The sequence below is a fragment of the Tiliqua scincoides genome, chromosome 1 (genome assembly GCF_035046505.1).
Source record: "Tiliqua scincoides isolate rTilSci1 chromosome 1, rTilSci1.hap2, whole genome shotgun sequence".
NCBI classification, from domain to species: domain Eukaryota; kingdom Metazoa; phylum Chordata; class Lepidosauria; order Squamata; family Scincidae; genus Tiliqua; species Tiliqua scincoides.
In genome coordinates, this window is record NC_089821.1 from 229,116,012 (window position 1) to 229,132,556 (window position 16,545).

Genomic DNA, 16,545 nt, shown 5'->3' on the forward strand with positions numbered 1-16,545 from the left:
TGGCGCAGGAAGGCACGAGGGGCCGTAGCCTCGCAGGAGGCGCTGGGACGCCTGCGCCGCTCGCTCTAATTATAGCTGGCGCAGCAGCTGCCGCTGCTGCAGTTTCCTTGGCGGGGAGGGGCTGGCAAGAGCTCGCAGAGGAGGCTTTCGGAGCCGACGGCTGTTCCTCCTCCTCCCCCGCTGCATTGCTACATGATGATCCAGCGTTTTTGTTGCAACAATATATCCCTGCCGTGCTCCAGCTGGGCAGCTAGTCCGCGTGGCCGTCTAAAAGCCCCCACCCCATGCAAGCAGTGACCCACAGAGCAGAGCTCCAGCCCCCCTGGATCTTTCTTTGCTGCCCCACCCCTTGTCGATGGCATGGCTGGGGTGGTGCTGCCTGGCAGGCATCACTGGCATTTTTGTTACAGCTTCCTCCTTGTCCTCCATGTGCAGACAGACTGAGCCTGGTGTGTCACATGCATGCCTAGATCAGTGGTTTCCAAATTGTGGGTCCCCAGTGGGGTCGTGACCCAGTTTTTGGTGGTTCATGAGATATTGCACATTAGGCTATGTGCATCAAGGATCAAACAAGCTGCTACTTGATGGAAGCACTGCTGTCCCAATCGCCACTATAGTCACACCAGCACCTCTTGGTATTTATAAGTCAGGCAGTAGCCTCTAGGGCAGTGATTTTCAACCTTTTTGACTTGTGGCAGGAGGTCTGGTCTAGAGGGTAGAGCCTCCGTCTGCCTGAAGATAACATCCACAAGGTCGCCAATTCAAGGCCACCGGCACCGTGCGACCTTGAAGCAGCTGACAAGCTGAAGCCGAGCTATTCTATCTGCTCTGAGCGTGGGAGGATGGAGGCCAGAATGTGAAGCCAGATCGGAATGTAACACCTGAATGTAGTGGTTCTTGAAAGAAAGAACCTTCTTTCAATTGTAAAAATCCCTATTTAATAAGGGATTTAAATAAAGCCTGCCTATGTAAACCGCCTTGAATAAAGTCTTGAATAAAGACCAAGAAAGGCAGTATATAAATACCTGTTGTTGTTGTTGTTGTTGTGGCACACTGGTAGAGTACTAAAATGGTCAAGGCACACCACCAGTTTCTGACAATTGACAAGGCACACCATGCTGTTGGTGGGGGGAGATCACATCCCCCAATGGCCCTACAAATAAATGACCCTCCCCCAACTCCTGCGGCATACCTGCAGACCATTCGCGGCACACTAGTTGAAAATGGCTGCTCTAGGGCCTCTAAAAAGTTTGAGAACCACTGGCTTAGATCCACCAAAGGCAGGAGGTGGGGGTGGGGTGAGAAGACGGTGAAAGAGTGCTGGGGAGGGGAATGTAGACTTGCATTCTGCAATTTCTGTGCTTTGGTATTTTAATATATATCAAAACATATGTTTTAATAATGGTTTTTAATAGAATTTATCTGGTCAGTATAAGTAAGGTTACCAGATACAAAGTGGAACAAAGTGCCTGTACCTTTGAAACCCATTTCTGCCCAGCCCACAGGTGTACACATTTCATCCTTGTTGTGTATATGCAACATTAGAAATTGCTTCGCTGTTGTATAGACAAGGGAATTTTGGCAGGTGCAGCTCAACACAAGGGTTTAAAAAACTGCACCTGCAAAAATTCCCCACTTCTATACGATGGTTACAAGTATAGGCACTCTGTCCCCCTTTGTATCTGGTAACCCTAAGAGTATTGCATCATGCAAAAAATAATCAAGACTTAGAAATAGGACATTTCTAAGTAGTATGAAAAATTGATATTTACATTGTCAAAGCGCCTAAAGAGAACTTATTGAGAATCAGACCATTGGTCAGCTCAGTATTGTCTAGCACTGTGGTTCTCAAACATAAGGCCTGCAGGCCAAATGTAGCCCCCAGAAGCAATTTATCCAACCCTGTTACAATTGATAATTGGGCTCTAACATATCTTGAAAAAGTGAACAAGATATGAACAAGCTGCTACTTGGAGGAAGCACTGCTGTCCAATCACCACTATAGCCACTTTCTCTTCTGTCATTTGCAGCTAATAAATTTATATGCAAGAATAAAGTACTTATTTCTGGCCATCATCTGCTTAATGATGTCACTCTCTGCTTAATGATGTCACTTCCACCCCTCAGCAGGCTCCATAAATCCTAACTTCAGCCCTCTGTATGAAACAAATTTGACATCCCTGGTCTAGCAGCTCTCCAGCACAAGGTTTTTTCCCCAGCCGTATCTACAAATGCCAAGGGTTGAATCTGGGATCTTGTGCGGTGAACTTCTTGTAAATGGGCCTATATAGCATGACACATGAATGCTTAGTTGGGTATTGCAGCAAGCATCTCAATGGTAAATTAACCCATATTTATTACTCCCTCTGGTATATTTTTAGTGGACTGAGCATTTCCCCTCCCCTGTAAAGCTCCTGTGTGTTTAACCAGCTGTGCAACTGGTAGATAGTAGGTGCAGCTTTTCATTATAGGAGTTTCACTGGTGGAAGAAAACTTCACCCACTGAATCTCTGTCTGACACGCAACTGTTAAAAGCAAAGGAGCTCTGCTTGAATAGAACTGGCCATCAAGGTTGTTACAATTTGACCGCATGCTGAAGCAATCACAGGATCACGTCAGCACGTGTCAAATGTGACATGTTCATAGCATGCTGATTTAATTTCCTCATCTTGGATCTCTGAGCTTGCAACACATTTTGGGAATGTTAATCACATTAAATCACAGACAATTTGGACTGTTTTCCCCAATGGAATCAGAATGTTTTTCACTTCCAACACAAACACACTTTGGAATATTGTTCCTTGAAGAGCCAGATTCAACGATAAATGACATACAATAAGATAAGTTTAACAACCCCAGTTGTGTGGTTCTAGGGTAGGAAGGAAAACTTGTCAATCTTTTTGGCAAGTGTGTGGAATAATGCTAGGGTTGACAGACCCTAGGAGAGGGTGAACTTGGTTGTGTAAACACTATTATTTGGACTTAGGACTTTGTCTGGAGCAGTGAGCAACTTGAACAAACCTTAATCACAGAGAACACATGGCTAGATTGCAGCTCAAGTGCTTAGTAAGGAAGTTAATCATTTATAGGCATACACAACCTCTTCATTTTTAATGGGTTCAAAAGCCTTCTAAAATCACAAGACCACAATCTTGTAAAGCTTTGATGTTGGTGGCCAATTTTAAGAAAGCTAACAAATTTTTAACATCTTGTTCTTCAGTGGTTGGAGTCGGGTTTTGGAGCAGCGAGTTTCAAACCTCAGTCTTTGTGTTTAGTGAGGGCCCTTTCACTCATTAAAAGGAATAGTTTGAAGAGGAAGAGAATGCTAGCCAATCATAGCTCTCATGTTGCTTCTTTGCATGTTGAGCATTTTTTTTCAAAACACATTTGACTCCCTCATATGAGCAAAGCAGCCATATGTGTAGAACAGTTCACAGCTTGGATAGTGAGGTATTTACTGAAGTTAATGCTGAAATTCTGATAATGAACAGGTTTATACTCCAGCCCTAAACATATAAGATGGAAGTAAATTCCATTTCAGAGTGACTTCTCTGTAATGCGCCTAGAATTGCTGTGGTCATAATCTAAGACAGTAATCTCAAGAATATTTTGATTTCTCAGAGTTTTGGATGGGGTTGTTTCAGTCTCAGGTCCTCAACTTTACAATGGAACAAAAAATATTCCCCTTTTTTCCATTACACAAATATAACTGTTGTCTAAAAATTTGGCAGATACTTCAGATGAGTTGTTCCTAGCCATTTCCAATGCGGACCTGCTAATACATTTTTGTTTGCCAAAGATGCCATCTGTCTGTACAATTTCCTAACCCAGAAGTTACCATCCATTATTGTAACACAGGGACAGGCTCCAATATCCACTTCTGGTAACTGAATGACTCATCCACAGGGCTCCTAAACCACTGCTTGGGAATCACTGTGTTATAATAGGAAACAAATCTGGGCCAAAAGGAGGCAACGAGGACAACAACAAGAGTCACAATGATCGCAGTGCCTACAAGGAAAATCTATGATGGGGCTGAATCGTTCTCTTGCATTGATATCCTGTCTTCAAAGTAGACTTTTCCCCTTTAGCAATGTCTCTGAAGCGGTAATCAAACAATTTCAAAATCTAGTCTTGTGATTTCTAATTTAACTCCTCCACATGTTCCCTTCTAAACTCATTCATATAAGTGCATACAGACACACAAAAATTCCAATAAATATAATTTATTAAGGTTGTGCCAGGTGGCGGGAAGGTACGGTTGTGCTGTGTAACAGAAGAGCAGCAGGAGGGTGGTTCGGTGGCAGAGAAGGGGCATTTCAGGGTGGGGGAGGGTGGAATGGGAACAGATCAGGCCCTGGAGGAGAATAGGATCGGTGGAACAGGCATCAATCATATCCTAACCCACTTCCTAGGCTTGCCATCATTACATAGGGCTGCTTGGACTTGTCTCTCTATTAAACAGGTGCAGATCTGAGTAGCCCAATAGGGCAGGTTGGGGCATTACTCAGGGTAAGAGGAAATATATCCCCTTACACTGAGACTTCCAGCCTGCTCCTAACAAGTGTTGGATACAGTGGAGGCCCTGCTGTGCCTGCACTTGTTAGGATTCGGCTGCCCCATACAGAAGTGGTTCTACAACTTCTTAATGATTGTGCAGCTCAGTCCCATGCTTGTTTCTTTTGAAGTAGCTCACAGAATTCAGTGGGGTTTACTCCCTAGTCACTATGCATAGCACCATAGCTATTATGATATTCCTTTCACGATGGGCACAATGTAGTGAAGTCTTGCTTTGAGCTGTGAAGGAGGACCCCTACCTTTGTAAGATGGTAGAAGCGTTGAGGGTTCTCAAACTTTCCAGTTTCAAGGAAAAGAATTCTTTTCCACTTCTTTCTGTGGATACAGTTTCTTATACTATTTATGACAGATTATGTCTCCATAGTACTGGAGTACTATGTACTGTTGACCTATGCTATATGATTCCATGTTAATATTTAGACTTCAAATGTCATGTACAAATGCTGTTACCTGTTTTAGCTTTGAGAAGAGGATTTTATTGCCATCTCAGCAAGCAGATTACAAATGTTGCCAATTTGTGTGTGCATAGTATCTGCATATTATGGAAACCCTGGCCTCTGAGCGGCCCGCTTGGAGGCAGGCTGTGCAGCATGGCCTTTCCCAGTTTGAAGAGGCACTTGGCCAACAGTCTGAGGCTAAGAGGCAAAGAAGGAAGGCCCATAGCCAGGGAGACAGACCAGGGACAGACTGCATTTGCTCCCGGTGTGGAAGGGATTGTCACTCCTGAATCGGCCTTTTCAGCCACACTAGACGCTGTTCCAGGACCACCATTCAGAGCGCGATACCATAGTCTTTCGAGACTGAAGGTTGCCAACACAAATTATATTGAAATATGAAGTAATAAGCCGCATTGTTAGAATCAATAAAACTTGCACACATCACACCTAGCCAAGCAGACCATGGCATCTTGGAGTGATACTTCCCAAGCTGCTGTCTCCAATGTTTTCAATTTAATATTTAGCATTTATATGACTGTTTTTGAATGTGAAAAGTGCTTCACGCTATCTTAATGCTGTCCTTATACCAATCCTGTAAGATTAATTATTAGTCCCACACAGAACCTGGTAAAACTGAGGCTGAAAGGGGATGATTTGCCTCAGGCAACCTAGTGAGTTCGATAGAGGGGAGTTTTGAATAAGCGAAATTCAGATTCACAGATCGGTCCTCAGCCACAATTATTTTCAGGAGTGTATGTTTTTAAGAGAGACATGTGCAACTGCTTTTCAATCAAGACACAGAGGGATCAGCCCCTCCTTCCAGTCCCATCCCACCACTATTGTCCTGATTGAATTATAAGGCAAAATCCTTGCACTCATCTCGCAGTCTGGGAAATTCATAGGACCTGTTGAATGTCAAGAAGCACCTCTTCCATATGAACCTGTCTATCCATTATGATCTTCTTAGGAGATGTTTCTCTGGCTGCCCTTCCTGGTGTGATGAGATGAAAATGCATTTTTGGCAGTGGTGACTCTTCTGTGGAATAGTCTTCTCAAGACAGATCCATTGGATGGCCAAGTAGGCTGCTGTAGTTTGGAGGCAGCAATAGAAATAGCCAACAACCTGATCCTAAACACGTTACAGTAATTTGGAAGCAAGACCCTATATATTACTGAGAGTGAGGTGGTAGAATTCTGAACTGTTAGTTCAGACTGCAGTTGGGGAGTCATGTGTTTTAACTGTTCCCTTTGGAAATACACACAAAAGCAAATGAGGGAGAACTTTGCTCAAAAGATTTCTTCCAATTTACTCATCTGCTATATGCATGGAGAAGCATTCTAAAATATGAATTCCCATCTGCAATGCAAGACTAAACAGTCCAGAATTCCACCGCCTCAGCTAATGTCCTCACTCTGCATGATGTGTAGATTGGGTCTAAATCCTAAAATCTCAGTAGAATATATTTCTAAAGATGCATACAACCCTAGCTAAGCAGAATTTGTAATTAGACATGTAAAATGGAACGACTGCCATTTTCAAATAGAGAATATGCACTTCATAGTTTTACTTTAGACTTGTAATAACACAATATCCCAGTAGTAAGAAAAAAGAATAGATGTACAGGAATAAACATTCCTGCAGTGGTTTGCACCCCAGTCCTAAATCTACTATGCGGGAGTAAATTCCATTAAACTGAACAGGATTTACTGGTAGGAGTAATTGTTTTAGGATTGGGTTATTGTGCTACAATCTCCAAACCACCATTGCTGATGAAATCACCCTCTCATAAAAGCTGCAATCACGTATGCATGTACTTGGGAATAAGTTTTGTGGAATTCAGTAGGACTTCTTTCTAAGTAAACATCTGTAGGTTTCCACTGGACAGGACTTAACTTTAATAGATCTTCAGCATTCTATAAGTAGTAGTATTATATTTAAAAGTGGGAGACAACTCATGGAATAATTCATATTGTACTGCATATGGGTGTCGTCATCCCCCCCCCACAGTGCAGCTGCTTTAGAGAAGTCTTGCAATACGGATTTTTCTAAAATGGAAGAGGGTTTTAATAAAAAAGGGTTCATCCTATTGTACAGTATTAAAACATCAGTAGCATTGTTTTGATTTAACTATGTCTAGGAATGTTTTTAATATCCAAGCCAAGAGCATAATAATAGGAATTACTTCCAAGTAAATACGCACAGGATTGTGCTATGTGAGTAATTAGTTAACTGTGCTAATAGCAAAATATTTGACAACTTCTGATTACTACAGCTTAAGCTAAAGGCAGTGAATGAGTTAATAATTCATGTGTCCCAGCTCTAGTGTCTGGAGTAATGAAATGGGTAAATATGTATTCCAGTCATGTGTTAGTACAGCCTGACCTTGGTCTATGACAGAGGAAAGGCGTGTCTCCTCAATCTGCACTTCTTGAACAAAGGCAAGCAAATGAGGGTGACTCAGGATTTTGTGTGGCCTAGATGCGATTGAACATTTTCTGAATGATTCAACGTCTACACTCAAGAATCAGGAAGAGAAACCTATTACTCTCTACCAGCCTAATAAAAGTACTGTATTGTATAAACTGCCTGCAGATTTCATTTACAACCTGGTGGATAAGAAATATGTAACAGTTTTACAAAACACTTTGACTTGCCCAGAGGCCTATAATAGTAGATTTGCAGTGTTGGTATAAACATTTTTCTGAACTTGTTTATATATACTCAGTTACAATGTACAGCTGAAGCATAATAAAAAAAATCAATGGGTATTTAATAGGTATAAAACTTTCCTCTGAGGCTTCCTTTATTTTGCTGTTTCAAATAGGGCCTACTTTAGTGGCCACTAGGATAAGAGTAGTCAACAACCCATTCAATTCCCTTACTGGTTCTGCGTGCCCCATAGGTACTTACTGGAAACCCCATATTTTATTGTCTTTTAAAATCCTATGACCAAAAAGTTGTCAGCGTTTTGGCCGTATGTAATTAACTGAGTGCTCTATAGGCTCCCTCATGTTAAAATGCATCAATGCCATTTTAAGCATACAAGCAGTTCCACTGAAATCAACTTATTTCAGTGTAAATTGGATAAGTTTAAGTTTTTAGTTCTCATAGCTGGAAATATGCAAAAAGAACTGTTTGGAAAATAAGTAGGAGCAACATGTGCTTAAATACCAATGTTGTATCTGTGTTATACTTTCACTACTGAACTCATTACATGGCAATTTAAAATTTGTTCTAAAACATTCTGACAATTGTGTGTATGAAGGCACTGCGGACATGCAAAATGTCCATCAGTTGCAGAAATCCTATTTGTCATGTAACTGCAAACTGGAACTTCTCAGCTCAATCCATAAACCAGTTATGCAAGAAAGATTGGATTTAAACCGATAGTTCCACTTAAATGATTGGCTTAAAACATGTTGGCTAACTGTTTATGTTTGTGTAAATAATGTCAGTTGAACTCCTTTCACTACCCTACCCTAACAGTGCACCTTTCAGTATGAAACAACTTGCAAACATGCCCAAACCTCTCCCAGGCTTTGTTCAGTACTCCTTGCTCTAGCAAAATTCCCATTAAAATGATGTTCTACTTTTTAAAAAATGAAGGGATTATAAAGTTAAAACAAATGTGTCATAATCGCACAATCATTTTCTATCACTGAGTTTGACAAGTAAAATTTCAAGTACAGCAGCTTCTCTACATTTTAACTGGGAACTCCTAACTTGCATTTTATGCAGAGGCTCTTGTTTCTCCATCTCACACTACAATACATGAATGAGGAAGGCACCACAAAACCATTTTAGCACTCCAGTCCTAAACATAATTCAAATGAACTTTTTCCCACTTGCACATACCTCAGGGTAGCTGTTTGCCACAGCCTTGTTTATGATTCATATACGATTTGTCATCTCCAACCAGAAGCACTTTTTCAGAGCTGTAATGTACAGTGAAAAACCTGTCCTTAATGACTCTCCCATGTCACTGGCACACTGTGTCTGTTCTTCCTGGTAGTAAGGTGAGAAGAATTTGGCCCAAGTACAAAGAAAATAACCCTCTACTCTGCTGCCATAAAAAGTCATTGGAAGAGCCCTCCCAAATAAATGTTTTCCTAAATGCAATTTCCAGCACAATCCTATGCATGCTCACTCAGAAACAGATTCCCATTGTGTCCAATGGGACTTACTCCCAGGAAAGTGTGCATAGGATTGTGGCCTTCATCAAGTGTGGAGCTTGAGGGCCCAATCCTATCCAATTTCCAGTGCCAGTGCAGCTGTGCCGATGGGGCATGAACTGCACCCTGTGGTGGAGAGGCAGTCACAGATGCCTCCTTAAGGTATGGGAACATTTTTTCCTTTAGCTTGGGGCTGCATCGCAGCTGCACCAGTGCTGGAAAATTGGGATAGGACTGGGCCTTAAGTCTCTATAGGCCATAATGGGAGTATGGCATGCAGAGCTTTTCATCTTTCTACTTGTATTTTTCTGTCCCCACTTGCCTAGAACTCTTGTTGGACAGTATACCATAACAGAAAAATAGAAGGCATGGGAATTAGTCATCCTTTCTGAGAAAGAGTACTCCCTAAATTTGCATTCGTTGTGAACTTTGCCTAAATTATGTGTTCCTGTCTAAAAGATGACAATTTTTAAAAAATCCTGTTGATTTGGCTACTGCATACCTCAATAGCTGCAATATATATTTTTAAGAATAAAAAGGCTAACAAAAAAAGTACAGTCAGAGAAAGTATTTAAAGCTCCTAATTTCACTTTATTTAATGCAAAAGATAAAAAATAATAGGTAAAAATAGTAATGTGGTAAGTTTAGCAACTATAAACAACAAAAGCATAGTGCAGGTGATATTTCAATAAAGTAATTTAAAAATGAAGGTGAGATTTTGAAAATCTCACTCTCCATTGAATCAACATTTTGCTTTATTGCTATACAAATTTATCACCATTAAAAACTTCAAAAAAGGATGCAACCCCAACTCCATTGAAACAAATGATCATTAAGTTTTCATTAGCTGCAACAGAGTAAAGGTTTACATTATTATCAGAAATTAATGGCAGTATTCTTGCAGCTAAAGCACTTCAAAAATCTTGGTAGCCTAGGAAACATATCATGAAATATAGTGATCCAATGAGGTGATGTCATAAACTCATCAAGAAATGAACTAACAGGCCCAATTGAAATTATAGAAATGCAAAATATCATGCTTATGTCATTTCTGAACTATGTGTTTATAATGTATGTTAGAACCAATCACCAGAACTGGTTTGGAAGGAGTTGACTGAACAGGTGGAGAATTCAAATGTGCTCCAGTTGTCATCATGAAGAATGACAGGGCCAAAACTTCCCAATATTTAAACTGCTTGAAGACCATACAGTGATACATCACTGGTCTACAATATATGTACGAACTTATTCAGGATGACGGTGTAATAAAAGGGCTTTTGTTGGAGATTCAGATCAAATGGGTCTCAAAACCTTGACATGCCTGAATAACATTAGCAAGAAAGAAGTTACAATCATCCCACCTCAGCTCAATAAGCTTAAATCTGAACTACATGCCAAGACATCAGAATTAACTTTCCAGGAACATTTTTAGTAGGGATATTGCCTTACCTAGAATGCAACTTCTTGATACAAATTGGTATAATACATGAGGTATTATGTCAAAAAGATGCTTAAGAACTTGTTACCATCTATCCATTCAAAATCCAATTTTAATAAAGTGCCTAAATACACATTTGCACAAACTATAGTGGTTCCAAAAAAATTCTTTACAGTTGTATATATGTGCGGGTTTTTTTTTTTCTCAAACTGTCTAAACATGTGTTTACATAAGACACCAGTCTGGACTATATGTACGACTATCATTTTTAAAGAGTATTGAATTGGTTTATCATGCAAATCTTGATATTTAATATTACACTGACCTGTAATATGGAACACAATGCTAGAGGGTGTGCTTCGTAAAAACACTTCAAAAGAAAAGTTACTGTGCATGTGCAGTTTGGATTTTCAAATGTCATGACCATTTAAAAAAAACAAAACCCTACTAAAATCTATTCTGCATTAATAAATAGCAGTCTGAACAGCAACACATAAGAACAATCTGACCAAACAGCATCCAAAACTGTTAAACTTAGTCGAACAGATTCTCTCAACATCAAAAGGTATAGTGTCATTTGCTACAGAGATGGGATCATATAACCACCTTTCTGCTTCAAACAGTTGTTTGTGACCATATTATAAACACTTTAACACAAGGGGTTGCACAGCAGTGTTGCTAACACAACTGGAAACAGCACAAAAACACTACAGTACAGCTTAACTATTTCTAGTAACTGATGATTTATTGGTTTAAAACATCTGCTGTCTGATGCAAAAAAAGTGTGATCAAAATAGTAATTTTACAAAAGGATTATTGAAAGGCGTCTAGAAGGCAAGGTGAGCCTATGTGAAACTGCAGCTTCTTTCATTTAAATGATTATTAGATGTTTTCTCTTCAACATACGTATTATGAAATTTCAGGCAGAAATTTCTATTCATCTTTACACAGCCAACATAGACAAACCAGGCAAAGCCTCACCCTGTTGTCATTACCACACTGTTATCTGCCACTACCTAGTAACATGATGTCAGCAATAATAACAATAGCAACAGTACCATAGTTAAGTGATAAGACTGAAGTCCACCTGCACTATATTTAAAAAAACAAACAAACAAACCCTTCCTCAGACTTCTCCACACTAATAGGAAGTGGCAATGATGAGTGGCTCTGAAAAGGTATGGATTTGTTAAAATGATGGCAGTGCTATTCTGTCTGCACCAATGCACAGTTACACAATTATTAAACTTATCACAAAAATTCTGCAGGAACATTATGTAATCAATGAATAAATGCAGTTTTGCAATCTTGCAACCATCCGCTTGAACTGTGGTCAGCTCTGCCTTTAAGAAAAAAACAAACTTCCAAATCCCTAATGCAACAGCGCCTCACTTAGCATAACGTTCTGAAGACAACTTCCTTCTAGCAACAAACTGCTCTAAGAATCAGGCCATTTTTGTGGCTACAACAAGGGAACTGTTTCCCAGTGAAATCCCTTGTGCTCTCACCTGTCGTTGGGCTGGACTAAGTAGCAATCCTGCTTTAATCCTAGGAACACTTTAACCCATATTATACCTAAAACCTGCATGCCTCCAGCTTGACTGAGTAAGGGCAAAAAAATAAGGAATCACAGACAGTAAGGCGATCTTTACAATGTCAGAAGATGTATTTGGCATTTTTTAAAAAAAGAAAAAAAAAACAAGTGCATACAAATACAGCTAGAAGCATTTCTGGTTTGCCAAGTGCTCTCTAAAAAAAGCAGCGCAAGTCACAGCCTACACTGAACAGTAACTGTCACCAAGGAAGCACAACAAATAGTTGCTATAACAAAAAAGGAAATGCTTTTATAAGTACATACCTTTTGTCTTCAAAAAATATAGAAACACAATGTATTCAAAAAAGAAATCAAAATTATACAGCCATGTTTTATGAAGTCTACATTTCCCTTGTCTTGGAGATATATATATATATATATAATATATATATATAATATATATAGATATTTATAGGTATTTATAGATATATACACAATTCAAGCAGTTTTAGTTGAAGGTGATGTTGCACTGAGAAACTGAAAAAGTCACGAGTCTCTCTCTTTTTTCACTTTCACATCTCCTGCAAGAATGGTTGCAATCTCACCCTGCATGAAGGCCCAAGGGACATTGGAACCCACCAGAGGGCACTTCTCCCCACTGGGACAATACACCTCACCACTAGCTCCTTGCTGTTTGATGCTCTGTCTGGAACAAGGGAAGCAAAACTTGTGAGAAGGGACAGAGGGACACTGCACGAAGTGGGTGTCTTCCAAGCGCTCATGACAAAGAGTGCAGCACAAGGGGACGCTGGCTGCCAGAGAGGAGTCTGGGAGGCTGGCTGGGTGCACTGGCTCCATTCCTCCGTTGTTTGCCCCTTGACTTGGCACCTCCCTGCCCAGCCTTCTTTGGTTCATAGGGGATGGCGAGGGCGGGCTGCTGCTATTCCTCCTGGTAGTGGAGTGAACTTGGTTGGCATCTTTAGAGGCATGGTTGCCCCCAGCATTGTCTGCAACTAAAATGAGTGCGGCCATAGGGGACTGACCATTCTGGACTGCCTCAGGTGGTGTGGTCCGATTGGAATGAGGTGAAGCAGTTGGTGGTGGTGGGGACATGAAAGTTGGAGCCGCCATGGATATTTTCATTGCTTCTGATGAGGTTGGCAACCATGATTGTGCCTCTCCATTGATTTTAGGAGGTCCAGCTTCACTTTCTGGTTCAGGAGAAGGCTTCCTCTTCCTCGCAGCCCGTGCCCCTACAAAGAAACAGGAATTGAAGAGGAGATGATGTTGTAGACCTAGAGCTCCAATTACGTGTGCAGATGGGTAGGTCACGACACTGCCCAGTCATGGCAAGCAGTTGGACTTAAGCCAATTTACTCATTGAATTCAAATGCATGAAACTGGTTTAAAATCAAGTAACTTCGGCTCACCCAGGGATGTGGATTGGCAGCTCAAAGGCAGGTGAACGTGCTTGTGCCCGCACTTACACTACAGTACATGCAGCATTCAAATATGTCTACACTGTACCACACTCCCACACTGGACATAAGCCAAGTGCATGTTTGTAATCCTCCACTCATTCCAAATGCAGTCAAGTGGAAGGCAGCCTACAACCAAGTACTGTGCTATTCCTGCTTCCCTTGTTGTTGAAGGAATACACGGTACTATCCTGCTAGTCCAAGGAACTCCTGCACCTTGTCCCTTGGCATAGCAAAAGCTAGAGAGTGGCGAACATATGGCGCCTGGCTCTACTGCTCAGCAAAATGCCTGCTGCTGCTGCTCATAACAGCCTTGCATGCTTCAGCTCCCCTTGCACAAGAACGTGGCTAGGGAGGGGAAACCCTCTGTCGGTGTCTATCAGCAAGCGCCCTGACTCATCTCTCTTCACACTGCTGCTTCAGCACACCAAACATGCTGCCCACCGCCTCAGGAGCAGGGCTGCTTTCAGACACCAGGAAGTCAGAACGAAATGGCGACCCTGGTTTAGTTTTCCACAAGGGGGGTGGGAAGGGAGGCGCTTCCCATCCTAGTGTGTGCAGCACGCCCTTCCCCAGCGCCAGTGGCATAGCTGGAGGGGGTACAAAGCCCTAAGTTCAGCAGGAAGCTTCCGTTCTGCTCCCCCCAGGGGAGGGGGGGCCTTTTCACGCTGCAGTGAGGCTCCCTGCAAAACTTAGGGCTTTGCACCCCCTCTAGCTATGCCACTGCTCAGCACCATTCACTCAGGCTGCAATCCTCTCCACTTTCCTGGGAGTAAGCCCCACTGACTCTAATGGGACTTCCTTCCGAGCAGACAGGAACGGCCTGGGCCCTCACTCACCTGACTTGGCGACGGCCCCGTTGCTCTCGTAGCCCAGCAGCCTCCCGCCCGCCATGCCGGGCTCCTTCTTGAACTTGCTCTCGTAGGGCACCGCGTGGCCGCCGTGCTGCAGGGCCAGCAGCGTGTCGCGCACCGTCTTGGGCTTGCCCAGCCACTCCTGCTCCACTCCCGCCGCCGCCCGGCTCTTGCCCTCCGCGCCCAGCTGCTCCAGGTTCTCCGCCGAGCCCCGCGCCTGCTGCGGCTGCCCGCCCTTGTCCTTGCCCTCCGGGTCGCTCGCGCCGCCGCCGCTCGAGGAGGACGACACCGAGCCGGGCCGCTTGTGCCCCCCCGCCTCGCCGGGCGGCGGCTGCTGCTGGCTCTGCTGCGCCTGCGAGACCGACACCTGCAGCGGCGCCGGCGCGCCGGAGATGGCGGCCAGCGAAGCCGCCGCCGCCCGGCTGTTGATGCTGATGGCGGCCGGCAGGGAGGCTCCGTTCATGAGGGGCACCAGCGTGTGCGTCCGGCGCGGGTTGGGGCTCTGGCGGTTCAGCTCGGGCGGCTCCTCGGGCTTGGAGAAGCCGTTGGGCACCAGGATGCCGTTCACCTGCCTGCCGCCGCCGTACTCAGGCCCCAGGCGCGGCGGCGGGCGCTCGGAGGCGGCGGCGGGCGCCAGCGAGTAGCGCTCATGGGGCGGCGGCGCGCCCCGGGAGGCGGCCTCGGCCGCGGCGTGCAGATCCTTGGCGCTGAGCTGCGGCGGCTGCTTGGCGTGGGGCGGCGGCGGCGGCGCCCGGCCCTCCTGGAAGCTATGCGCCCGCTTGAGCTGCCGGGCCGTGTCGATGACGAACTCCACGCGGTCGGCGCCTTCGTAGTTGACGCAGCCCCTGCACACGGGCTCGGTGAAGTCCCAGATCATGGCCCACGGCATGCGGGGCAGGTCGCACAGGTAGCACGACTGCCGGCGGGAGGCGGCCGCCACCGCCACGGCCGCCGACGACATGTCCCGCTGGAGGTCCGGGGGCAGCGCTCGACCCCTTCCGCTGCCGCCGCTTCCCACCGCTGCTCCTCCAGCCGCCGGGGAGGCTCGGCGCGCTGCAGCAGGCTCTGGTGCCGACCGCCGCCTCCTCCTGCAGGCGGGCGCAGCGGCTCCCAGGCGAGGGGGCGGAAAGCACCGCAGCCTTCCTCGCGCAGGCTGCCCGGGTCAGTCCGGCAGTGGCTCGCTCAAAGGGGCGCGCAGAGGCTCATCCTCGCCCGAAGCACACCGGCCCCCGCACAGCGCTGCTCGCTCTGCCCGCACCGCGCTCTCGCTGCTACTACAGCGCTGCCCGTCGGCCGCCCAGACACTCGCGCTGGGGCGGGGACTCCAAAAGCTGCCGCCGCCGCCTGTGCGCTCTGCTCCAGTGACTCGATTCTTCGACAGTGCCCAGGAGCGCCTGCGTACTCCGCTCCCTCCCTCCCTCCTGCTGTTCATTGAACTTCTGCCAAGACAACAAGAGCTGCAAGAATAACCCGCTCGCTCCTAGTCAGCACGCCGGGGGGAGGGGCGGGGAGCGGAGCGCGGAGCGGCTGGCCTCTCGCCTGTGAATGGAGGCAAATGCGGGGAGCTGCTGGGGCCTTCCTGGGTGCCCTGCCGCCTCCTCTGCAAGCAGCGCGGGCGGGGATTCTCTTCCTTTCCTTTGCTTGCGTTTCATTTTGATGGTGATCCAAGAAACATCTGGCTCCGCACTCTGCCCCCCGCTCTGTCGTTTTCTGTACAGTGACTGAGTTTTGCAATGGCCGCTCTTCTTTACTTGCACCTCTAGGGCTGCAATCCTCTCCACTTTCCTGGGAGTAAGCTCCATTGTCTATAATGGGACTTACTTCTGCGTATACAAGCATAGGATTGGGCTCTAGGGCTTGCAAGCCTATATACACTCTTACCTAAGAATAAGCCCCATTGGCTATAATGGGACTTACTTCTGAGTAGATAGCATAGGCTTGAGCTGTAGATGCCCTCGTCGCGTAACAAACTGCTCAGGGCCTGAGAACCCGATCCTATGCATGTGCTCAGAAGTAAGTCCCATTATAGTCGGTGGGGCTTACTCCCAGGTAA

The 16,545-nt window shown here is 44.9% G+C and overlaps 1 protein-coding gene across 1 annotated transcript; it reads right to left on the minus strand.

The window, feature by feature from the left end:
* Positions 1–9,758: 9,758 nt before the first annotated feature.
* Positions 9,759–15,871, minus strand: IRF2BP2 (interferon regulatory factor 2 binding protein 2). Its single transcript, XM_066616955.1, has 2 exons — positions 14,478–15,871; positions 9,759–13,413 (listed from the first exon to the last, which is right to left on the minus strand). Exons 1-2 carry the CDS (start codon positions 15,451–15,453, stop codon positions 12,707–12,709), a joined length of 1,683 nt encoding a protein of 560 aa, XP_066473052.1. The 5' UTR covers positions 15,454–15,871; the 3' UTR covers positions 9,759–12,706.
* Positions 15,872–16,545: the final 674 nt, after the last annotated feature.